This window comes from Thamnophis sirtalis, unplaced genomic scaffold, assembly GCF_051295495.1.
Source record: "Thamnophis sirtalis isolate CommonGarterSnake01/CBP01778 unplaced genomic scaffold, rThaSir2_p1.2 scaffold_7, whole genome shotgun sequence".
In the NCBI taxonomy this organism is placed as follows: Eukaryota; Metazoa; Chordata; class Lepidosauria; order Squamata; family Natricidae; genus Thamnophis; species Thamnophis sirtalis.
In genome coordinates, this window is record NW_028261387.1 from 97182815 (window position 1) to 97206621 (window position 23807).

At 55.2% G+C, this 23807-nt stretch overlaps 4 protein-coding genes across 6 annotated transcripts in view; 2 read left to right on the plus strand and 2 right to left on the minus strand.

Moving 5' to 3' along the window:
• STAG3 (STAG3 cohesin complex component) overlaps positions 1-3291 on the plus strand; it is a 46001-nt gene extending 42710 nt beyond the window's left edge. Inside the window, exons 26-29 of the mRNA XM_087720885.1 lie at positions 14-171; positions 289-445; positions 2639-2681; positions 3051-3291. Of these exons, the coding sequence (XP_087577011.1) occupies positions 14-171; positions 289-445; positions 2639-2681; positions 3051-3059 (367 nt within the window). The 3' untranslated portion in view covers positions 3060-3291. The remainder of the gene's footprint in view (positions 1-13; positions 172-288; positions 446-2638; positions 2682-3050) is intronic.
• AP4M1 (adaptor related protein complex 4 subunit mu 1) lies at positions 3255-11532 on the minus strand. 2 transcript variants are annotated; one of them, XM_014074598.2, is made up of 15 exons: positions 11455-11532; positions 11268-11353; positions 11074-11183; positions 10902-10998; positions 10697-10807; positions 9284-9364; positions 8721-8783; positions 8549-8615; positions 7875-7928; positions 7430-7536; positions 4134-4225; positions 3986-4030; positions 3851-3901; positions 3647-3764; positions 3255-3504 (listed from the first exon to the last, which is right to left on the minus strand). In XM_014074598.2, exons 1-15 carry the CDS (start codon positions 11510-11512, stop codon positions 3304-3306), a joined length of 1341 nt encoding a protein of 446 aa, XP_013930073.2. In that variant the 5' UTR covers positions 11513-11532; the 3' UTR covers positions 3255-3303. The 2 variants fall into 2 exon arrangements, with proteins under 2 accessions (XP_013930073.2, XP_087576854.1); XM_087720728.1 differs by having other exon boundaries at positions 11074-11353.
• On the plus strand, positions 11083-18449 carry MCM7 (minichromosome maintenance complex component 7). 2 transcript variants are annotated; one of them, XM_087720723.1, is made up of 15 exons: positions 11083-11204; positions 11823-11896; positions 11988-12152; positions 12253-12380; positions 12496-12676; positions 12764-12901; positions 13167-13316; positions 13398-13512; positions 14536-14667; positions 14845-14928; positions 15235-15628; positions 15712-15795; positions 15923-16091; positions 17934-18043; positions 18137-18449. In XM_087720723.1, the coding sequence occupies exons 4-15, from the start codon at positions 12301-12303 to the stop codon at positions 18342-18344; spliced, it is 1845 nt and encodes a 614-aa protein (XP_087576849.1). In that variant the 5' UTR covers positions 11083-11204; positions 11823-11896; positions 11988-12152; positions 12253-12300; the 3' UTR covers positions 18345-18449. The 2 variants fall into 2 exon arrangements, with proteins under 2 accessions (XP_087576849.1, XP_087576848.1); XM_087720722.1 differs by lacking the exon at positions 11083-11204 and adding an exon at positions 11643-11726.
• A 2100-nt stretch (positions 18450-20549) lies between these two features.
• On the minus strand, positions 20550-22897 carry COPS6 (COP9 signalosome subunit 6). The gene is made up of 10 exons (XM_087720731.1): positions 22765-22897; positions 22548-22673; positions 22318-22449; positions 22156-22244; positions 21984-22046; positions 21836-21883; positions 21516-21630; positions 21206-21303; positions 21020-21115; positions 20550-20728 (listed from the first exon to the last, which is right to left on the minus strand). Exons 1-10 carry the CDS (start codon positions 22868-22870, stop codon positions 20588-20590), a joined length of 1014 nt encoding a protein of 337 aa, XP_087576857.1. The 5' UTR covers positions 22871-22897; the 3' UTR covers positions 20550-20587.
• Between the last annotated feature and the right edge of the window lie 910 nt (positions 22898-23807).

Consider the following 23807-nt stretch of genomic DNA (forward strand, 5'->3'; position numbering starts at 1 on the left):
CTCCCGCCCGCAGCCTTACCTACTTGGAGAAGACGAGAGAGGCTCACTTCCCAGGGAGCAGAGATGAACCCCGCTGGCCCTCACTCCTGCTCTATCGGCACTCCCTGAGCCCTCAGCAGGAGGCCGAGGCCCTCCAACCACGCGCTGCCTCCAAGAGGAGACATTTGAGTGGTGGGTGTGGTGGGATCTGAGGCGGTGAGCGGGAGGCGCTCTGTAAGGGAGGGGACCCGTTGCGCCTCTGCAGAGCCGAGGGCAGAAACCAGTCAGTCTGTCATCCCGCTTTGCCAGGATCCTCCGAGCACAGCGGCGGCACCACCAGCCTCACCTCCGGTAGCCGCCTGCAGACCCCCCTGCTGACGTCCACCGCCCTGAGGGCCAAGCGCCAGCTGACGGGGGCCCCCCTGGGAGAGGAGAGCTTAGGCAGCGAAGCCGAGTTTGCCCAGAGGTGAGACGCCAGTGGCCGAGTGGGGCCCCTGGGGCTCCGGGGCCTGAGCTGCCTCTTGGCCAGAAGTGGGGCTGAGGTGGGGAGGCACCTGGGCACATCGAGGGACTGTCTTGCACACAGGGCCGTGCGAGCCAGAAGTGCCGTTCGGTGCAGAGCCACGTTTTGACCCTCGTGCAGTCCAGGGATTGGGCTTTTCCCCCCCTTCCCTCCAAGGGGCAGAGACAGGCGCCCCCCTCCCCTCCCCAGCCAAAAGTCTAGCCAGGGCGGAGTCTTTGCTGTGTGGGGCTCTGCAGGCTGTTCCCCCCCTCCCTGCCCAAACCCCCTGCGATGGGGCTGGTGTCTGACAGCAGCCCCACTAAGCAGCTTAGTACCCGGCTGGGCTGGTAACGTAGTGAGACCATTGGGGACAGGGGCTGAGCAAGTACAGGCGAAGGAGAGAAGCGAGAGAGGGGCCGGTGGGTGGGTACGGGGGGGGGGGGATTCCCAAGACAGCACGTGTGGTTGTGGAGGGAGTTTGCTGTGTCGCACGGTCCTCCTGGACTCACAACTCCTGCTTGAACAGCAGCCTTTGCGCCTGGCGGACCGAGAGCACAATTCTCCCTGGAAGCGGCTCTCGAGGCTCCTTGGGTGGCATCTTTCCCTCCCCCCCTCCCCCCCCCACGACTCTTCCCTGGGAGCTGTGGCTCGCTGAATCCCACCCCCCCCACCCCCGCCAGAGCAGACTGGGAGGTCTCCCAGTCCCTTCCCCTCTCTGCCCCAGGCCTTGCAGTTCTCCCCACCACCTCCTTCCTTCGGGGGGGGGGGGGGGGGAAGGCCACACCACCCGGAGCCCACACCTTCTGCTAAGGGGTGGGGTGGTCATGTACAGGGCACTCAGAAAGTGTTCAGACCCCCCCCTTCCCTTTTGTCAATGTTGTTACGTTGCAGCAGCCGCCTGATTTCCCCCCCCCCCAATTAATCTGCCCTCATCACCCCATGATGACAAAGGGGAAACAGAATTTTAGAAATGTCTGTAAATATAATAAAAAGGAAAAACTGCTGCCGAGAGGTGGGAGGGGCGCCATATTTTCCCACCTGTTGGTGAGATGGTTTGGGGGTCCCAGCTGCAGAGGAGCATGGATGATGAGGTGGATTATCTGGACCCTTCCAGGCTGGGAGGCAGAACCGAGGTGGCCCCCGTGACTCTCACGGATGACCTCTGGAGGGCTTGGGGTCTTTCCATGCCCCTGAGCATGGCTGTCTTCCCGGCCCAGGTGCGAGGATCGGAAGGTGCTGCTTTCCTCCCTTTTCCGTGCCTAGTACCAGCCAGTGCTGGCCCAGGAAGAGCTCCGACCTAGCCCCCCACTGCCCCCCACCCCCCCGGCCCACTTGTGAATGGAGCTTGTAGATTGACCTCAAGGTAACAGCCAGCCTGGCTGCAGCCCTGAGCAGATGAGCAGTTTGTACCAATAGAGGAGAGTATTTTGTAGAAGAAACTGTAGGCGAAGCCACTTGAGAGCTCAACCCCCCCCTTCCTCCCCCCTCGGTGGTAACCAAAGAATGCCTGGTTGACTTCAGAGCTTTTTTGGGGGGGGGGTCGCCTTTGCCTTCTGGCTTAATGCTGAAACTTCGGGGGACATTTTAAAACTCTCAACGTGTCGAGTTTTTTGTGTGGGCTCTCGATGAAAGTGGGTGGCAGGTTTTGCCAAAAGGGCAGTCGGAACGAGGAACTGTGGCTGCTCATTAGGTAAAAAGGGCATGTGCACCACTGCACTTTCCACTACACACACACACAGACAGACACAATTTCCCATGCACGCTTAGGAAGTGACACTCTGATCTCTCTGAGGCTTTTCTCCCAGCTCTTCCCCCCCCCCTTTTTAACAACTACACACCCCAAAACAAGGGAGGAGAATTCTGCCCTGGGGGGGAGTGCCTCTGCACAGCCCCAACCCCCGAGAAAAGGGGAAGGTTCCTGGCCACAGGTTGGGCCTGTGGCTAGGAGAGAAAGGAGGGCAGGGAGCTTGTGTGGGGCAGGGCCTGGCCGCAGCACCCAAAGCCTGTTGCGCTTTTTGTGCTGCCAAACCGCTCAGTGGTAGGGGCAACCTCTGGCAGGTACAGGACAGCCACCGAGAGGGGCAGAATTTGGGCTGGGAGGGCCAGGTCCTGAAAGCCTTTCGTCTGAAAGCCTGCCTTGTCCTTTTGTCTTCGCAGGCTGCACCTGATCGAAGAGCCAGAGGACAGCCAGGAGGGGGAGGTGAGCGGTTCGTGGGGAAAGGTTGCAGCAGGCTTAGCACTCCTTTGGCCGGGTGGAAAAGCAGCTCTGAAGACGCATAAGCAACATGCAACAGAGCAGCTGTGGGGAAAGGATTCTAAAACTGCAAAAAAGCCCCGTTCATTGTGATGGCCACCAGTGCGGGCGCATGTACATCAATCTCTCCTTTTCCAAGAGTCGCTTTGCCAGGTCAAGGCAGCTGTGCAAGGCCAGAGAGGCTGCTCTCCAGCGCTGGCGGTTGGGGGGGGGGGGAGTTTGGGTGCTGCCGCCCAGAGCATTCCCGAGGCCGCCTCAGAGCCTCGGATTCAGTGGCAGAGAGAGGCTCTTATTGGTCTCCCTCTTTCCCTGCAGGTTTCCTGAAGCTCTTCTTTCTCCCTCTTTCATTCCCGGAGAAGGAAGTTTGGGGCAGATTCCCTGCCAAGTCTCAGTTCCTGTGCCTCCTTTTGCTCCTGCTGCTGCTGCGTGGAATTTGCTTTCTTACTTGGTTCCCTTGTTTAATGGGGGTCACACAGGATGCTCCCCGGTTCCTTGGCTTTGGCCGTTTATACTTGCCAGTTACAAAATAAAGCTGTTTAATAATTTGGAGTAACAAGGAGGCAGCAGCCTATCCTGCATTGAGTCGGATCACGTAGGACTCGCTGTGAGTCACGTACCTCACCCACCGGTGAGGAAGAGTAGGCTCTGGCCCCGTGAAGCGCAGGAAGCGGATCTGCAGCCCAGAGCAGGTGTGGGCTGGCAGCTCAAAAGACAGGTTGACGGGGCCGAGCTCACGGAGTCCTGCCTGGGTGAGCCCCGGGACCTCCAGCTGCCGAAGGAGAGAGCGGACGGTCTCAGGGCAAGGAAGGGGGGTGCCCGCCCGCCCCATCCTCCCACCAAGGAAGCCTCAAAATCCCCACCCCCCCACCCCCAGGGGAGGCTTGTGCTGCAGAACCCCGACTGCTCTGTACCTTAAACGTGGCAGAAAGTTGGGAGCCCCCTTGTATTCGGGGGACAATCCACTCAATGGACTTGGTGGTGGGCTGCAAGACGGCCGTCTGTTCAGGGCTGCTCAGCTCCTGAGAAAAGCTGCAAAGGAAGAGCGGGAGATCCAGCAGAGGCGGCCCCTCTCCCCCCCCCCCCCTTGCAGGACGACAGGCCAACGGCTGACTCACCTCAGGGTCGTTTTGGGCACAGGCAGATGGACGTGAAGGTTGACCGCATGGCTATAAAGCATTAGAAGGTTGAGCGGAGGGACGGAGGCTTAAGTCTGCTCCCCCCCCCCCAGAGGACAATAAAGGGCTTCTCACCTTTTGGGAAACAAGTCACAGCGAAGCTTGAGATAAATTTGCACCCTGCCAAGGGGGAAAAAAGAGATACGGGTGTGTGTGTGATGAGCCCGTCCTGGCCTGGCATTTGGAAAAGAAGCCGCGCAGAGAAGAGCCTGCCGCCACTCACCGGCCACCGGAGCCCTGCTTAATGGTGGGGAACAGGTGGAAGGGCAGAGCTGCGGGGATGTCATCAGCCAGCTGGTATTGCATCAGAGTCAGCTGCCCAAAAAACAATTTTGCAGATGAGGCTTTTCTGGGCAGAGTTTAAGGACAAATCCACCCAAGGAGTCATCTACACAGACCCCCAAGGAATGAAGAAGGACGATTGTCTGTGAAGCTTCTCCGCCATCCAGGCCACGCTTGCCCCAAAGGTGCTTTTCCTAGAGGCAACTGGACTTTTCTGGTATTTCTCTGAAAATGTCTTGCTTCTCATCCAAGAAGCGAAACATCTTCAAAGGAAAACCAGGAAGTCCGGTTGCCTCTTGGAAAAGCACCTTTGGGACAAGCAATGACTGTTATTTGAAGTTTATCATTTGGTATTTCAACAGTAAAAGGGCAACTGGTGAATCTTGAGAAAAGACTGAACACATTAACAGTGAGAGACGTCTGCCCGAAGGGTTAATGCAGCCCTGCCCCGGATTCCACGGGGAGTAAGGCTGTGTAGCTGTGAAATCCCACTAAGTGAGTTAGCTACTTATATTCAAACAAAATATAAGTATCCGTACAGGAGCCCAGACCGTCTCTGGTCTAGAGAGATTCCGTTGGTTTTCCTACTCGGAGTCACTTGGACCCGTTTCCCACAGAAAACGAAACACCAGGTGGTGGGCAACCTGGGTGGGCGTGGCCAGCTCACCATCACTCCCACCCAGTCACATGGCACCCCACCCACCCCGCCTCCCCAGGTTTTGTGGCTTCCAGTGTTTTCTGTGGGAAATGGCTCATTGCTCTTTTTTTTTCCTCCTCTCATTTGTTACCTTCTCTTTTCCCTCTTTTGCTTTCTCTCCCCCTTCTCTCTTTTGTTTCCCTCTTCCCTCATTCTTTCCTTCCAGCTCTCATTTCTCTCTCCCCCTTCTCTCATTTGTTTCTCTCTTTCCTCATTCTCTCCATCATCTCTCTTTTTCTCCCCTTTTTTCTCTCTCCTCTCCCACGCGCCCAAGTGGGATGCCCTCCTGGGCTGGGATTGCAGTGGCAACTCTTCCCGCTGCTGCCACACGGTCTGCTCAGATGTGTAGCCGGCCATGCGGTGCAGGTGTCCCAGAGCTCTTCTCTCCCTGCATCCGGCGGCTGCTCCTCCTCCCCATCCCCCTTCTTCTTCCTGGGCCGACACGAAGGGAACCGCAGCTGGCTGAGCTGCGCCCAAAGGACGCGGAATCGCAAAAAGCCGGCCGCGAGCAGAGAAAACACTGGGGGTGCAGAGAGCAAATCACGCGCCCCTGTCGGCCCAGTGTCCTTAGTCCTTTGCGCAACTGTGTTGGTAGGCAACCGCAGGAGAGGGGTGACAGTGCCACATGCTGCTCTGGAACACAGCGGGTTGCTGAAACCCGTCCTATACCAGGAGAAGGGTAAAGACCGGCCCTTCCAACCTCAAAACACTCCATTTCTCCAAGGCTCAGCTTACAATATAGGCTCCCTTCCTGCCTGCTGCATTTCCCCCAAACCCTCAGCAGAAAGAATCTTTCACGGCGACCTGTGCTGCATACAGGCGTTATTTCAAATTAAAGGCCAGCAAGCAAGGCGGCTCCCGCGTACAAGGAGACTGATCTGAACTCTAGCATAGAAATTGGGATTCGAAATGCGTTCTGTCAGTTGCGCTGCTCCCCAGACCTGTGGTGGGGTCTCTATAGATAGACTGGCGCATGGGGGGGGGGACGGGAGGGGGTCAAGGGGGTCCTGGGTTTAGAGGCACTGAGCAAGCCTCTGTCACCCAGGTCATGGCTTTTCAAAATGCAACTGGACTTCCTTGGTTTTTCCTTGAAGATGTTTCGCTTGTCATCCAAGGAGTTTCTTCAGTTCTGACTGAATGACAGGGACTTTATGCTCGCAGAAGGCTAAGGACCGTCCTGACGACCGTGTGACTGCAAGGAATATAAATCCTTCCATTCCCCACCAGTCAGTGAAAACTGAAGAAGCTTCTTGGATGAGAAGCGAAAGGCCTTCAAGGAACGACCAAGAAAGCCCAGTTCTGGGTGGGCATCTACGGTGCTCTCTGTGCTTGGCTGCTTTCGTTACCCAAACTGGGCAGCATCATCAGTGCTGATGGCGTTACCTAGTTTGGGTAATGAAACGCCTTCAAGAGAACCACCAAGCACAGGGAAGACCAAGGACCTCTTGTTTCAATCCTGAGCGACACGTAGTCTCGCATTAGAAGTCCAGGAGCCTTTTGGAAAAGCACCTTTGGGGCTGCAGCAAGTGGCTCAAACTGGATCCCCCCCCCCCCCCCAGAATCCTTCATGCCGTATCTTGGCGTCCCAAGGGGAACGCAGCCGTTGTGGCGAGATTCTTGTGACCTGGTTAAGCAGGCTCTTCCTGGGTGGTTCTGGCTGCTTTTGCCTCTCAGCCAGTCAGTCCCTGGGGGGTGGGTGGGCACCCCCTCGCTAGCAGCCCACCCTTGATCTCCTGATTTCAACAGTGGCCTTGAGTGAGAATAATAACATTCCTTTTCCCAGAGCACTACAGTGTTCAATCATCCTTGCTTCCTTCTAAATTTTTAATTTTTACGTATTTTTATATTTCAGCATGGTACACAGCCCAGAGTCCCTCTCGGAGGGAGATGGGTGATTCAAAAATGTGACCAATCTCTTTAAACCACTTGTTGGCTTCTGTTTTCAAGATCAAACCTTTTAGGCACCACAAGACAACACTCAAGCAGAGGACTGGAACTCAAGTCCCGGCTTACCTTCCAAAGCAGACAGGATGGGTGACTGGTGGAAGATTGGATGAACTGTTCACAGGGTTGCAACGAAGGTCAATATGCTGGGTCGTAAAACTTACACACAGCTGAACAACTGCCAGCTGCTCCAGCCAGCAAGGCTAAGGAACACCTGGAAGGCTGCGGGTGTCCCCATCTGGAGTTGGCCCACGGCACACAACCCAACAAACTGCTCAGGAGTAACTCATAACGTCTACCCTTCCAACCATGCAGAGCCTCCCCTGCCTTTACCTCCCCTTGAAATGCATCTGAACAGAAGTACAATGTTCGTTTCCATCACGCAGACAGAACCTTAAAAACAAAGACCAGGCCTCAGTAACAACAGCCGGCCAATCAAGCAGTCCGAAGTCGGACCGTGACTCGGAAATAGCTGAATAAACAACATTTACACTCATTTACATGACATAAAAGGGTATTTAAAGACCAGCAGAATTCAAAGTGCACATGTGAAACCCAACGGCTGGGCTTGAAGCTCAGACCCTCAGTCCAATTACCTCCCCTTGGCTGGGGCTGACACGGAGGATGCGGCTGCACTCAAATTCATCCAGCTTAACAGAACTATGGAAGGAGCACTCATCCACGCGGACCGCCGTGCCATAACCTGGGGACGAAAGAGCAATCGAGGAGGTGGCCGATCAGCCAGCCATCCAGTCAGCCGGGAGAGGAGGCACATGAGGAGCAGCAGCAGCAGAGCGGCAGGTAGCCTGGGTGGGTTAGGTGGGAGATGGGCAATGCCACCATCGCAGCTGCAAGCGAGAGCAAGGGAGAATGGGCGACAGCTCCCAGGGGAAGAGCCTCCTTTTGCAGCCCATTTCATTCCAAGGAGGGGCTGCTGGTGCTGCCACCACCTTGGGAAGGTGTTTAGTTTCACCTAAAATAGCACGATTCGGGGTTAAGAGTCTCCCCGTGCAATCTGGTCACAACAAAGGGGGTACACACCTCGAAGCTCCGTCTTGCCCACGCAGAACTCCTCCGGCAGGCCAATCCGCATCTCTGCAAAGGGAAACGGCGGCCTAATGAACTCTGCCACCCTTCGGGTTCCCTCCCTGTCCCAGGCCTTCCTCCAAGCCAGGTGGCATCTCGAGGGGCCACCTGTACAAGGCCCTCACCTGGGCAAAGCGGGGAAGGAGGCTGTTTGCTGGCTACTTGTGTTCCTCCCCCGTCTTTCTCAAGAATTCCCCCCGAGATCAGGAAGGGGACCCAGGTCTCTGTGCCTGCATCCTGTGATTCCCCCCCCCCCTTTTTTAAAAATCAATATCTGGAAGGCATTAGACAAGCTGGGTTTTTTTTCTATTTACCCTCACAAGCTGTAACAAACTCCCTTCTCTAAGCCCAATCCCTCTTTTCCCTTGATTCCATTATTGAAAGTACTGGATTTCCACTATTAAATTCAAAATGCAATTATCCTGGCACCGTTTCCCTGTGTGCGCCCTCTTCCATATCCGACCCACAAATTCTGAACCTGCTGCCGCCAATGCCATGGAATCCGCTGCTTCCTTCCGCCCTGACTGATACAAAACACACGGGACCCAAAGCAACTACGGCTTCCTTGTTTTGCGCTGGGCCCCCAGAAGGCAGCACATACATACGTACGAGCGGCCTCCTCCACCCACCGGAGCAACCGGGAAAGAAGCTCTTGAGCCGTATTTCTCCTTGGATGTCAGTTTTCATGGGAGAGCCCTGGAAAAGGAAAAGACGAGCGCCTCAGCGACTCTCTCGCCTGAATAGGACACCTCCAACTGTAAAGGAAGCCAGGTACTCTCCATCCAGCACTTTCTGACTCACGTTGGCAGCGATGATGACTGTCAGTCGTTCCACCACATCCAGGAAAACCTCAGGCTGCGAAACCTGCGGGCAGAGAAAGGCACCGCCCCAATAATTCTCCAAGCCAGGGCAGCAGCCCTCTTGCGTTTAGGGACCCACGGCCAGGCTGCCCCCGCCACCATTTCCAGGGGACTCCTTGCTCTGCCCACATGAGACAAACCATGAAGCTGCCATCGCCAACATTGCTGCTCAAGGACGCCTTGACCCCAAAAGTGGGTGAATCAATTTCCGGGCCCTCGGGTCAGATGATTTTGGGCGGTGGGCTCTAAACCACTTGCAGAGACCACAATCTCCCATCAAGAGATCTGATGATGGAGCAGGAGGGAGTCCTCCTTTTCTTTTGATTTTGTCAAGTGTTTATAGGGCCACATTCGGCATTGTTGAGACATCCGAGATGAGGCAAAGATGCCTCCAAATTAGTTTTAAAACAAGTACGTTCACGTAACCCCTTCCCACCCCTTTTGTGGGCCTCCGGAGACTTGGGTTCAATTTCTGCCCTAACCCGCGAGTGGAGTAGACCTTACCTGCTCTCCCCGCAGCGACAGGATTGGCCGAGCAGCTGCACAACTGGGCGCCACCCTGCTCTGCTGCGTATCTGCCCCAAACTGCAGCCATATAAAACAATAGAAATATGTGGTCATGAGACAGAAGAAATATGAAGAATGGGGGGGGGGGGAGTACACAAATAATATCTAAAATTGATAGGGCCAAGAAGCATATCGACCTCCCTGGATTGTTATAAAATGAAAAAGAAATGTTTCCTTAAACGGTGCTACGAAGTGAAATGGAAAAACCACACCGTATACTGTATATACCCCAAAGCCCACCTCGGAGCAGCTCAGAGATGATGATGATGATGGGCTTTGAGAGGGTAAAAAGAATTACAGGTAGTCCTCGACAGCTCATTTAGTGACGGGTCAAAGTTATAACTGCACTGAGAATAGTGGCTTATGACCACAGCATTGGGGCAATCCCATCCGCACGGTCACATGATCAAAATTCAGAGTCTTGGCAACTGACTCATTTATGAAGGCTGCTGAAGGTCGCGGGGGGGGGGGGCATGTGATTTACCTTTTGCAACCTCCTGACAAGCAAAGCTAGAGTCGCTTAACCACCATGTAACTAACTTAACCACCACAGGGGTTCTCCTAACACTCTGGCAAGAATGGTTGTAAAATGGGGCAGAATTCACTTAACAACTTGTCTCACTTGACAACGGAAATTTTGGGCTCAATTGTGGTTATCAGTCGAAGATTACCTGTAACAGAGAAGGCAACTTAAGAGTCCAGTGCCTTCTTTTTCTTAAAAAAAGAATTTTTTTATTTTTAAACAAACATAAAACAAAACAAAATCTTCTATTTACATACAGCGTGTTGTGTTGGTTGGTTACAAAACTTTTTGCATCCTCTCCATAGAACTCACAATTTATATGAAATCTCATATTATCAATCTAGTATACACGTATACATTATCATCATTGTTAATCATTTATTTGACTATATTATTACTTCATTTTTTGTGAGATATTCTAAATTTTGAGCTAATTTATATTATGGTATTTCATTACATCATCCTAAATCCACCCAATAGTAGTACATCTTTATATTATATGCTGCATCATTCACGTGTGGATGTAATGTCTCATGTGTTGTTCACCCTACTTGTAAGAATGGCTAAGGAGGACCAGGTGATTTTTGCTATGTTTTGGATAGGTAAAATCATAGAACTCAAAGAAGGCTTTCTTTTTTCACATGGCCGTACCTTTCATTCATGTGCATAAACCGAGGAGGGTCGCTCCAAACAAAACCAGCCAGAAGCCAAGGCTGGACTTGCCTCCCAAATGATTTGCTTCTTCCCAGGGAAAATCCCACACTTTTGAGTGGGAGGCCTCCCTGGAGTCCCAGGCGTCCCCCCACCCACTCCCAGCTCCCACTCACCAAGCCCACCGTGCTGAGGTCAAAGAGGCTGAAGGGCTGGCTCAGCACCGGGTCCATTTGGATGAAGCTCTTCAGGACGTCCGGGGCGGTGGTCTGGATATAACCGTAATCCTAGAGGGGCCGGAGGGGAAGTTTCGGCGGGGAGAGTCAGCCGCTGGGGGTCAACGCAGCAGCCCGCCCCTCCACGCCCCCCCCCCCGACCCACCAGCAGCTCGTCCACCACTTCGGAGATGAGGGCGAAGTTGAGGCCGACGGTCTTCTCGTCCAGGCGTCCGCAGTAGTCCCGCAGGAGCGCCACCAGCCTGCAAGGGCCGCAGAGGGATTCAGCCTCCGCCCGCGCGCCGCCCGCCCCCCGCCCGCCTACCTGGCGCGCCTACCTGGCGAGGAACTCCACGGCCACGAAGGGGGAAGCGTCGGGCCGGAGGGTGCCCACGAAGTAGAGCCCCGCGTGGCGCACGTGGGCGAAGTGGAGCCCCGGGCCGGCCTCCTGCGGGGCGAGACAGGGGCGGTGAGCGGGGAGGCGCGGGCGGGTGAAGGTGGCGGACGGTCCCCCGCCCGCCCCGCCACGTACCATGAAGACCGGTGCCTGGTCGGTGGGCAGCGCCGCGATCCTCCGCGCGAAGGTCTCCACCAGGTCGGCGCTCCCGTCGCCGCGGACTGCGGGGAGACGGTTAAGGGCCACCCGGTGCAGCAGGGAGCAGGCCCCCCCTCCACCCTTCCCGCGACACCCCCCTTCGCCCCCCCCCCGTGTCGGATACGGTCCTTGTAGAGGAGCCGGTCGCCCTTGGACGAGAGCACGAACAGCTGGCGCAGCATCTCCCCGGGACGCCCCTCGGCACTGCGCACGCGCGCTCCGCGCCGCCCCACCCGCCCGCCAGCATCCGGGCGCCGGGGAGGGGCGGGAGCGGCGATTGGCCGGGCGGGCTCGGGGGCGGGGCGAGCCGCTTTCGCGCCATTTCTGAGGCGGCTGGAAGTGGAGCGGGAGGCGCGATGGCGGCGGGCAAAGGCCGGGACTACGCGGAGGAGCGCGGTGAGGGAGGCAGGGGAGGCCGGGAGGGGAGCGGGCGGCGGGGGCGGCCTCCCACCCTCCTTCGCCTTGGCTAACCGCTCCCCGCTTTCCCCGCAGAGAGGGCGCAGGCGTTCCTGGAGGGCTTCCGGCGGCAGGGACCGGCCAAGGTCTTCCCCTACCGGGAGCAGCTGGTGAGCGGCGGGGGGGGGATGGGGGGGGTGAGGCGGGGGAGTGGGGGGGGATCCTTCCTCCCCCCCCCCCTGACGGTCTGGGTCCCCGCAGGAGCGGCTGGCGCACCGCGAGCAGGCGGCCCTCTACGTGGAGCTGGACGACGTGGCCGAGGAGGACCCGGCGCTGCTGGACGCCACCTGCGAGAACGCCAAGCGCTACGAGCGCCTCTTCGCCGACGCCGTCTGGGAGCTCCTGCCGCGCTTCCGCCGGCGCCAGGTCGGGAGGGGGGGGGTCCGCGAGGAGGAGGAGGGGGGGTCCGGCCTCAACGCCCCCCCCCCGGCTAACCGGGCCCCCCTCCCCTCCCCCGCTCTCGCAGGTGGCTCCGCGGGACGCGCTGGACGTCTACCTGGAGCACCGGCTGCTGATGGAGGGGCGGGCGCGGGAGGAGCCCGGGCAGCCCCGCGACCCCCAGAACCGCTTCCCGGCGGAGCTTCTGCGCCGATTGTGAGTGGCCGCTTGCCCCGTAGGGGGGACGGGGAGGGGAGGGCGCTCCTCCGTTGGACCCCGATGGGGGCGGGTGGAAGAAGAGGGTGTGAGACTCCCCTGCTTGGTCCGGCAGCGAGCTGTACTTCAAAGCGCCCTCGAGCGCCAAGCCTCGGGTGATCCGGGAGGTGAAGGCCGACTCCATCGGGAAGCTGGTGACTGTCCGGGGCATCGTCACCCGGGTCTCGGACGTGAAGCCTCGCATGGTGGTGGCCACCTACAGCTGCGACCAGTGTGGTGCGGAGACCTACCAGCCGGTGAGTGGGAGACCCTCGCGGGATCCTCCTCCGGGTTCCCTCCGCCTGGCCCTCCCCCTCTACTTTGCTCTCCCCCTCCCCCCACAGATCCAGTCCTCCAGCTTCATGCCTCTGCTGATGTGCCCCAGTAAGGAGTGCCAGACCAACCGAGCTGGTGGCCGCCTCTACCTGCAGAGCAGAGGGTCCAAGTTCATCAGATACCAGGAGCTGAAAATACAGGAGCACGTGAGTTTCGGTTGCATGGCTTTTATGGGTTTCTTTGGCTTTCACTGGCCGCCATGGCAACAGAATAGGGAACCGGCATCTGTGGGAGATGTCGTTGTTCCTAACGTTTGTCTCACTTGGTTGTGAGCTTTTGCGTTCACTGCAGTTTGTGCGTCAAAGCCGCTAGTGCCTGATGCAGTGGAAGGGGTGTCCGTGAACCAACCCTTAGGCAAAGCCTTGTGGCGATTAAGCCTCACAGGCCTTTTCTGGCCTTCATTGCTTACAGAGTGACCAGGTGCCAGTGGGGAACTTGCCGCGCTCCATCAGTGTCAGTGTGCAAGGCGAGAACACGCGTCTCGTGCAGCCAGGCGACCACGTGAGCGTGACCGGCGTCTTTCTCCCTGTGCGGCAGACTGGCTTCCGGCAGCTCTTGCAGGTGGGTGTCCGGGTGGAGGGGTGGCAGGGCCGGAGAGGGGTCCAGACCTCCGAGCTGAGTGTGCCCCTTGCTGTGCCCCAGGGCCTTCTCTCCGACACATACCTTGAGGCCCACCACATCACCTGCATGAGCAAGAGTGAGCAGGAGGAGTTGGGAGAGGCGGAACTCACTGAAGAAGAATTGCGGCTGATTACAGGTACGATTGTTTTCTTTTTTCCTTCCTCCCCCTGAGAAGAAAAAGAAAAAACCCTTTTTTCTCCCTTAGAAAAAAAGCTGTTTGGCTCTCACTTCTTCTGTAGTTCAAACCGTGCGTCGTGATTGGATGGTGGTTTTTATACTTGCCCGTTAGTTGCATGTTCCTCCTTTCAGGAAGAACACTTTTCAGCACGCACACGTACAATTTTGTGCAGCAATAACAACTAACCTTGTGAGATTGGTTGGGCTGAGAGAGTCCCGCTAGCTTCTGTGGCTGACAGTGGTCTTCCTGGGTCTCCCTGGCCGTAGCCCAACATCTTGGCTAGCAGAGCCCAATATCTAGCTGTGCCGCATGGCGCCTGAGGGAGCCTTGTTTCTCCCTCTGATCCTGATTGAATCGCCTGTTGAAGTATACGTACATTTTATTCTTCTTCGTCTGCTTGGCCATACAGGTAGTCCTCGACTTATAGCCACAATTGAGCCCCAAATTTATGTTGCTAAGTGACACAGCTTTAAGTGAGTTTACAGCCTTTCTTGCCACAGTTGTTAAATGACCCTGGCTTCCCCGTTGACTTTGCTGGTCAGAAGGGGGCAGGGGTGGGTGGGTCACGTGACCGCGGGGATGCTGCAACGCTCCTGTGAAAAACGGTCACAAGTCCCTTTTTGCAGTGGGGCTGTCCCTTTGATGGTCCCTAAAAGAATGGTTGTAAATCGAGCACTACCTGCACTGTGAAAGCCGGACTTCAAAAGTTGCTCAAAGGACAGGCCTGTGGTCTGCCTATTAACATTGCGCAAGTTGCACCGCTAGGGATAGCCTTGGTTGGGTCCTGAAGCCTTCCAGCCCCCCCTGAGGGACTAGGGGCTGTGTGGGCACCTGGGGCATTTGCCCTCGCTGGAGTCTGGAGGTCGGGGCCTCATTGCCCCGGCATCTGCTGAGCTTCTTTGCAAGGCCGGTCTTCTGGGAGAGGAATAAGCTGCCCGTGTCGGTAGCCATTTGCCACACACGGTACTCTGCTTCTTACAGAGGAGGATTTTTACGACAAGCTGGCAGGCTCCATTGCCCCCGAGATCTATGGCCACGAGGACGTGAAAAAGGCCCTGCTGCTGCTGCTGGTGGGTGGTGTGGACCAGAGTCCACGCGGCATGAAGATCCGGGGTAGGTTCTGTGACTAGGAAGCTCACCCGGCTTCACCGCCCTCGGGCCCCATTCCTGTCTTTCCCACCCTTGATGACCCTTGTCATCCGTGTTAGCGTTCCCCAAAAGTGATGGGAGGGGGAAGGGCTTCCAAGGCTTGGGTCCAACAGCCTGCCCCCCCCCCTGTGCTTTACCTAGGGAACATCAACATTTGCCTCATGGGAGACCCTGGTGTGGCCAAGTCTCAGCTGCTGTCTTATATCACCCGCCTAGCACCACGCAGTGAGTCTGTAATGGGGAGAGGGGGTCTGCCGGCTGATTGCCAGAGTTGGCAGAGCTGATCAGCTGGCGGCTGCAGCCTCCGGATGGTTATCAGGAGCTGCTTAGCGTCTGTCAGGGAGGAAGGGCTATTCTTGGGGACCAGGGAGATTTTGGAGGAAAATGAACCTGGTCATCAAGTGCACAGGGGTGTCTACGATCCAGAGGCCTCGAGTGGCCAGCCGGAGGGGGGGAGGGGCGGTTCAGCATCATTGCAGGAGAGGGAGGAATTGAGAGGCTGTTGTGGGAATCTCTGTCCCATCCCTGCAGGTCAATATACAACAGGCCGAGGGTCCTCCGGGGTGGGCCTGACCGCTGCAGTTCTGCGTGACCCGCTGACGGGGGAGCTGACCCTGGAAGGCGGAGCCTTGGTGTTGGCCGACCAGGGGGTCTGTTGCATCGATGAGTTCGATAAGATGCTGGAGTCGGACCGCACAGCTATCCACGAAGTGATGGAGCAGCAAACGCTCTCCATCGCTAAGGCAGGCATCCTGACCACGCTGAATGCCCGCTGTGCCATCTTGGCAGCTGCTAACCCTGCCTACGGGCGGTATAACCCCAAACGCAGCTTGGAGCAGAATATCCAGCTGCCTGCAGCACTGCTCTCCCGCTTCGACTTACTTTGGCTGATCCAGGATAGGCCTGACCGGGACAACGACCTCCGGTAAGAGAAAGGAGGGAGCTGCTAGCCGCTCCGCCAACCCTCCCCTCCCTCTGCTTTGCTAAGAAGGTCTCTGTCGCCCACAGTCTGGCCCAGCACATCACTTACGTACACCAGCACAGCCGTCAGCCGCCTTGCCAATTCCAGCCACTTGACATGGGCCTGATGAGGTGAGCAGGGGAAGCCTTCCTTGCTTCCCAGAAGTTCTTGTGGCCATATGGCTTTGGGGCTGGGGGCCCCAGTCTGCCTGGCATTTCCCCAGGCAATTCAGGTTCGTTCCCCTTGGTCCCCCCATAGGCGATACATCGCCACCTGCAAGCAAAAGCAGCCGGCGGTGCCCGAAGCCCTGGCCGATTATATCACAGCAGCCTATGTAGAGATGCGGAAGGAGGCCCGTGCCAGCAAAGATACCACGTACACCTCAGCCCGCACCTTACTGGGGATCCTCCGCCTGGCCACCGCCCTGGTGAGCAACATGGGAGGGGGGGTTCTTCATTTCAGAAAAGAGCTTGGTGTGTGTGTGTGTGTGGTGGTGGAAGTGATGTGGGCAGACTGGGTCTCAAACAGCACCCACAATTGGTTAAAACGGTGGGGAGCTGCAAAGTTACTCAGCTGGGAAAAACAGCGATCCCAAGAATCTGGTGCATTAATATTGAACTGCTTTGTCAATTTGCTTACAGATGAGGTAGTAATTGTGGGTTCCTAACCATGTTCCAGGATTGTTTGCTTTATTTTACCTATTTTAATTAAATTTAGATACTACCCATCTACCCCCTCAGAGGGGTTCTAGGTGGCTTACAAATAAAAGCCTAAAAATACAAAAACATGATATGCACCGAGTAAAATGAGCCAAGCAAAAGCAAGTAAAACGGATAAAGAATTAAAAGGCAGGAAGAGCCCCTTCAGGGTGCCAGCCGCTCCCAGGGCCGCCTGCCTCTCCCAGCCCCACGTGAGTTGGCAGAGCCATGTCTTCCTACTCTTCTCAAAGGCTGGGGGGGGGGGCTCACCTCAACTCTAGGGCAAAGGCTGTTTCATAGGGTGGGGGCAATGATAGAGCAGGATCTCCCCCCTGGCCCTTCCAGTTTGAAGAGGGGTCCATGCGATGGGAGTAGGATGGTTCTTCAGGTAGCTTGGCCACCTGCCATGTAGGACATAGTCAACACCTTCATTTGGACCCCGGAAGGTGCAGCTGACGTAGCAAAAGTGTTACAGGTGCCATTCTTAGCACAAATTTTCAAATTTTTTCACACCCAAAATTCTGCACCACCACCAGTTCACGGGTGCCCTTCAAGGGTGGTGCCCATTGCAGTAATTCATGCATGAGTCAACGGGGGCTTCTTGATACAGGAAGGGGTGTTGAGCCAAGGCCCTCTTGCCCACAGCTGTCGTCTGCTGCTGCTCCAGCAGGACTCGAAGTGCAGGAGGATCCTCAGAGTATTCACTGTGGCAGTGCAGGGCATCCTTGCGCAGCACAGTGAAATTTAGCGCGCTTCACAATGCGGGATACTGGGTTCCCTCCTCCAGGAGCCCATTATAACGCAGAGAGACAATGTGACCCTGCCCCATTTGCCCCTGGAAACTGGCCAACCAAGGCTGAGAGTGCTGGGCAGTGAAAGAGGCAGGCAGAGAGAGAGAGAGATGGATTCGGCTCCCCTCTCCGCCTTTGCCCAGTTTTGCAAGGTTTGGTGATGGGGGTGGGGGGGTTCATCCCATACTTTGTCTGCCAAGCGTCTCCCCGGTGCTGGGAGAGTATATTTTCTGGCCACTTTGGACCAAGTTGCATGGTGTGTATGCGTGCCTGTGTGAATGGGATGATGCTTCTCTGAAGTGCGTGCAGCCATCTAAAGTGGCAACCTCGTGGCACTGCGATTTAACATCCTGACAGCCACTCCTTCTGCAACGCAAGGTTTATTTTTCTCTTTCCGGAGACAAGAAACATGGCCGAAGTTCCTTACAGTCATTCCCTGGGTGTGTGGGTTGGGAAGTGGGGGGGGGGAGAGAAAAAGAGAGAGGGGTGAAAAACACATCCGAGGCCAAGAGGTGGCTGGGAGGGAAGGGGTGAGGTGGGGCAAATAATTCAACCGGTTCTCTGCCCTAATGACCAGCTGGGTAGGTGTGGCTGGGGGGGGTGTCGTGTGACTGGGGGGAGTGGCATTGAGTTGGCCACACCCAGCCAGGTTGTGTGGCTCCTGGCGCCTTCTGTGGGAAATGGGTCTAAATGGCTCTTTGAGTGTTTAAGGTTGCAGAGCCCTGGTCTTGGTGAAACTGGACTCTGATCGACAGTGTTCCAATTCCTTCCCTCGCCTAGGCCCGGCTGAGGCGTGTGGACCTGGTTGAGAAGGAAGATGTCAACGAAGCAATGCGCCTGATGGAGATGTCTAAGGATTCCCTGTTGGTGGACAGGGGGCAACCCAATCGGTGAGGAGGGGGCTTTGCTCTCTAAAATTCCTGGTCATCTGCTGCTTGGAGAGGAGGGGAACTCAAGAGCACCCTTTTCTTTCGCTCCCACAGGATGCAACGTCCCTCCGAATTGATTTTTGCAGCCATCCGAGAACTGGTTCCTCCTGGAGGGGCTCACTCTGTCCAGCTGACGGAGGCTGAACAGCACTGTGTGTCCAAGGGCTTTACCCCCGTCCAGTTCCAGGCTGCTCTCAGCGAATACGAGGAACTCAACATCTGGCAAGTGAACCAGAAAAAGACCCGTCTCACTTTTATTTGATCAGTGGCTGTGGTGGCCGTGGTTCTTCTTATATGGAAGCTATCCTTCTCAATAAACACTTTATTGAATATTGTTGTTTTCAATAAATCAACTGTATTTTGAGAAGTATCTTTTTTTTTGGGTGGTGGTGGCCTAGGGAAGATAGTTGTTGCGTACACTTGGAGTGACAAGTGATAATCCGGTAACTGCACCGTGTTGTAAGTACTGTGAAGTCTGATGTTGGGAATCTGGGGGAAAAAACCTTCGGGGGGGGGGGGGACAAAGAGCAAAGCAAAAGCTGAATCAGACCCATTGGGAAATTGTGCACCAAGCGAGGTTTGTTTAGCCCAGCAACAACCACCAAGATGTTGGGAAATAGAATAAGAGTTGCAAGGGACCTTGAATATCTTCTAGTCCAATCATCTGCTTAGGCAGGAAACCCCACACCATTTCAGACAAATGGTTATTCAATCTCTTCTTAAGAAGTTCCAGTGTTGGAGATTCCACTGATTGTTTTGTCAAGAAATTTCTCCTTAGTTCTTGCTCTCAGGTGCTTTGGAGAAGTTTGGCTCCCTCTTTGTGGCAACCCCTGAGATACTGGAAGACTGCTATCATGTCTCTCCTGGTCATTCTTTTCATCAAACGATACCCAATTCCAGCAATCATTCTTCATGTGTTTTAGCCTCCAGTCCCCTAACCCTCTTTGTTGCCCTTCTCTGTGCTTTTCCCAGTCTCCCCACATCTTTTTTACATCATGGCGACCAAAACTGAATGCCGGATTCCAAGTGTGGCCTTTCCAAGGCATTATAAAGTGGTATTAACCCTTCACGTGATCTTGATTCTCTCCCTTTGTTGATGCAGCCTAGAACTGTGTTGGCTTTTTTGGCAGCTGCTGTACACGGCTGGCTCCTATTTAAATGGTTGTCCACTAGGACTCCAAGATCCCTCTCACAGTTACTAGTTGAGCAAGGTACCAGATATACTGTACCTGGGCATTTTGTTTTTGTTGCCTAAATGTAGACCCTTACTTTTTTCACCATTGAATTTCATTTTGTTAGATAGTGCCCAATGTTCAAGTCTGCCAAGATTCTTCGTTATCAAGCCTATCTTCTGGAGGGTTGGCTATTCCTGCTAGGCTTAGGATTGCTACAAAAGAGACTGATGGGCCTTGATAATACATCACATCGGCTTTGCGGTGCAAATATACTAGACCGGGGTATCAAACTGGCAGCCTGCTGGCCAGATGAGTAGTAGACTCAAGGATGCTGCGTTGCAGACTAATTCTGCCCACTGCGCAGAGTTCAACCCAGATTGTTGGGGAGGCGGCAAGATGCATAGAAAGGGCTGTAAAGCGCTTTGAAGCAGTATGTAAGTCCAATTGCTATTACTATAGAAGTAGGTTTGGTGTCTAATCTAGTCACGCAAGAGTTTATACTTTTTATATATGATCTTTATAGATTAAAATCATTTTTTGCAAGAGAAGATGATGAGTTTCCCTCCCCCAGCCTTTCTGAAGGGAGAATATGCTTTCAAGTTAAATACAAATAAATTATCAAATTTGGAAACGGTTCAAACTTGCCTCAGCACAAGTTATGCTTGCCAGATAGTTGTGTAGATTCCATTGAGCACATCCAACAAAGGGAAGGACCACACACACATACACTCTCACTTTAGCAACTAGGTCCACTCCTGCACACAAGATTTTCCTAATATTTAATTGGAATCTGCCACAAAGAGCACAGCTTTAGCCTTCACACAAGGGCCAGTTTTTAACCGATTGCTTGTCGCTTCCTCTGAAGCCCTTCCAGCTTCTGATTCTTGCTATTTAAATTATCCAGAACTAAGGTGTCCTGACTTCAGCCCAGCAGACTACAACAATTATAACCTGCGATTTGGAAGTCGTTAGATTTTATGCAAACTAAACTTGTTTGCCTTCTTTACAACCCTTTCATACTGCTGTCTTAATCATCTTGTGGGTGAATTATCCAAAGTTCTCCCTCCCCCAAGTACCACTTCCAGAATACGTTCTCTCATCTGGTTGTGTATTTGATTTCTTCCTTGCTGTTAAACTGCACTGGACGCACACACTGAATACAAAAATCGCAAGTCAGAGCATTCTGCTCAAATCTATCCCCGATTATGCTGCAGGGGGAACACTAGACTCGGTGAGCCTTTAATGGGAAAATATAACACTTGTAATTTTGGAGCACTCCTAGGCACAGCATCTCATTCAGCACAATCACTTTATTAGGGAGCACCAAATCTTAGAAGAAAAGTCCTCGCATGCGGCGCCCAATGCTCTGGCGGTCATAGAGGATGTTGAACTTGTTCACAAACTGGTTCATGGTGTTGCAGGTCTTGGTGATAGTGCCCAGATAGGTCATGAGGCCCACATCGTTGCATTGCTAGATAGGAGATAAAACAGGCATCAGAAAGCGGGGAGAGGTCAGGGCCTGTGCTGCCCACAGTCCTGAAACCGCTGTGGGAAATTGCGGTGCCATCTGCTTTAGGAAAACTTGGGAGTCCTTTCTGCCTCCCTCCATTTCACTTGGGTGGCTGCCCCATGTATCATGTGTGCCTGCGCTGAGCATGGCAGCTTTTCTACGTAGACAACAGTCCCCTTTCCTCCCCTGCAACGACTTAATTCTGCATTTATTCGGCTGCAAGCTACAGCTCTTCCCCTCCTGAGAACTCACATCGTAAAAATCTGTCTTGAATTTGTCAGTGCTCAGCACAGGTAAGCAGTGGCAAAGGGCATAGGCTTCTCGCAGAATCTCGTGGTTGAATGGTACCTCACCTGCATGGGAAGGAAATGCATTGGGAGATCTACCCACGTGAAAGCTGGTGCATCAGGCTTCTCTGATGCATTTCTACAGCTCCACCTCACCTGCTTCGGAAGCTTTAACATATTCCAAAATAAGTTTGACACGACTGTGAAGCATCTTTATGGCACTGTGCTGTGCGATGAGGTGCTCAGCAACTGTCAAGGGGAAACAAGGGGAAAAAGTCAGAGCTCTGCTCCTAACAGGGCAGTCTGAAGTGTAAATGCAGTAAAGAAGGACAACTCATGTCCAACACCCCACCATACTGGTTGTAAGTTACACCCTGCCCTCCCAGCCAAACTCAATCCATATTCAGCAACAGCTGCATGAAGCTCACTCCCGCACACCAATCCTCAATGCCCTACCTCACCTGTGGAGTTTTCCCCGCTGCCTGTTGCTGTCATCCGTGCCACGTGATCGACTCCGATGCGCTCGGCCTCCTCTGTGGCCAGCGTGTATGTCAGCTCAGCAAATAACATAGTGGCCTTGAAACAAAGAGAGGAGAAGTGAGAAAGGTTTCCAGACGATGACACGAAAGCCGACTTACAGTACAGTCAGGCTGCGCAAGAATGCCCTTGGGACCTCCCATCCTGAAAGCAGCTCATGGAACAGAATGTGTGAACCGAGGTTTCCCACAGCTTCCCAGGAACACCGAAAGGGACATGTGGTAGAAGTTGCAGCAAGTATTACCTCTCCGTTGATGATGTCAATCACAGACTCAAAGACACTGACAGGCAGCTAAGGGAAGAGAGAGTGCACACAGCTCACCATTGGGCTCAGCACGGAGAGGCAGCCGCTGAAGGGTTCCAATGGGCAGGACAGAGGCGTAAGTACTCACGTCCGTGTGCTTGGTCATGGGGTTCAGCTTGAGGAACAGGGGGCTCTCAATGATCTCACAAACCTGGGTGGAGAACTATGCGCCTGAGAATCCTGCCTCCACAGAGGGCCATCTCTCCACATCAGTCACATCTCCGCCCGCCCACCCACCCGCCTCCCTCAGACCAACTCGCCTGTTTGTGGACGTGGATGTCAGATTGGTCTGGGGGGCCTCCGGTGGTGTACCAGCCCAGGAACTCCAGGTCCTTGAACACTTGCTTAACTGCGGGGGAGGGAAAGGCAGCTCAGACCGGCCTTCAAAACCTCCCCATCCCCCGCCCAGCCGCCCCGCTTACACTGCTCCTCCTTGGTGTAGTAGTACTCCTTGTCGATCACCACGTTCTCCTCCACGGAGTGGGACAGCAGCTCGAAGGAGTTCATCACCTCGATGTTGCGGCCCTCCTGGCAGCCGATCAGCGCCCCGATCACTGGCGAAAGCGGGGGGGGGAGGGGGGCGTCAGGGGGGCTCCGTCCGCCAGGTTTCCTTCTCCCCTCCCCCTCACGCCCCCCTCCCAGCCCTGCTCACCTTGGACGGGGCGGCCCTCCTGAGAGCGCATCCGGATCCAGTGGTCGCTGATGTTGAGGATGACCAGCGGGTGCAGCGCCACCGACACGCTGCCCGTCACGCCCGAGGCCATCACCGCCGGCGCCGCTGCGGGGGAGGGGGGGGGAGAAGGCGCGCGGTCAAAGGGGGTGGTTGCCGCGGCAGCCCCCCGCCCAGCAGGAGCCCGGCCCCTCCTTACACGCCGCGTCCACCTCCATGCCAGCCCCGTTGCTGCCGCCGCCGCCTGTCCCGGCCAAAGAGGAGCCGCCGCCGCCGGGAGCCATAGAAGCAGCCGGCGCCGCCATCTTGGCCGCGGAGGTCCCGCCGAGGCTCCGTAGGGGGGAGGGGCCCAGCGGAAGCGGAAGGGGCGGGGCCGACGGCCGAGGGAAATGTGGGCCCTCAGGCGGGAGGGGAGGCCGAGGCGAGCGCCGGTTTCCCAGGCTCCCTCGGGGCCGAGTGGCTGCAGCGGCCGTGCCTTTGGGGCTCCCTTTTGCAGGGCTCTGCCATAACTTCGTTCCGGTCGTAAGTCAAGGTCTACCTTTAGTTTGGCGAGAGCCATAGAGGAAGCTGTTCAGAAGAGTCTCGGCACGTCCCTCACGAGACCCGGGAAGGATGTGGTTGGACTCGCTTGGCTCCTGCGAAGGGCTTTACGGTAATCCCAAGCACAAACTCCCAAGACAACCGGTCAAACGGTGAGGAGAAGGAAGGGGAAGTCGGACATGAAACAGGAGGGGAGGTGTAGGAAGTCATCACCCACCCTTCTCCTAGAGATGCAATACATGCATGCATACATACATACATGCATAGTGACTGAAGCAGTGGGGAGGCCTGTGCTGATGCAAGGGGTTTATTCGGAACTTTAACCATAACAAGAACACAAATTGCGCTCTGACGGCTCTTTTGCAGCTGAAAGAGCGTTAACCAATAGGATCGCGCCAATTCTCCCGCCATGCCTGATTGACGGAAAGGGGGCGGGACACGTCACGACGTAAGATGTATGAAATATTTTAGGAAATGTTAAAAGGGCAGAATATTTCCCGTAAAAGGGAGGCAGAAACTTACCCACCCACCCCGCCACTTGTGTCAATGGGCCATTCAGGCAGAGCCATAGTAGGAATTGCCCAAAACCCTTTCATGACATCACTCAGCAAGAGCCAACCAAGCCTGGGACTCAAAAGACAACCTACAAAGTTGCCCCTGCATGGCTCCATGGGAGTCTGACAACCAATCAAAACGCACGCT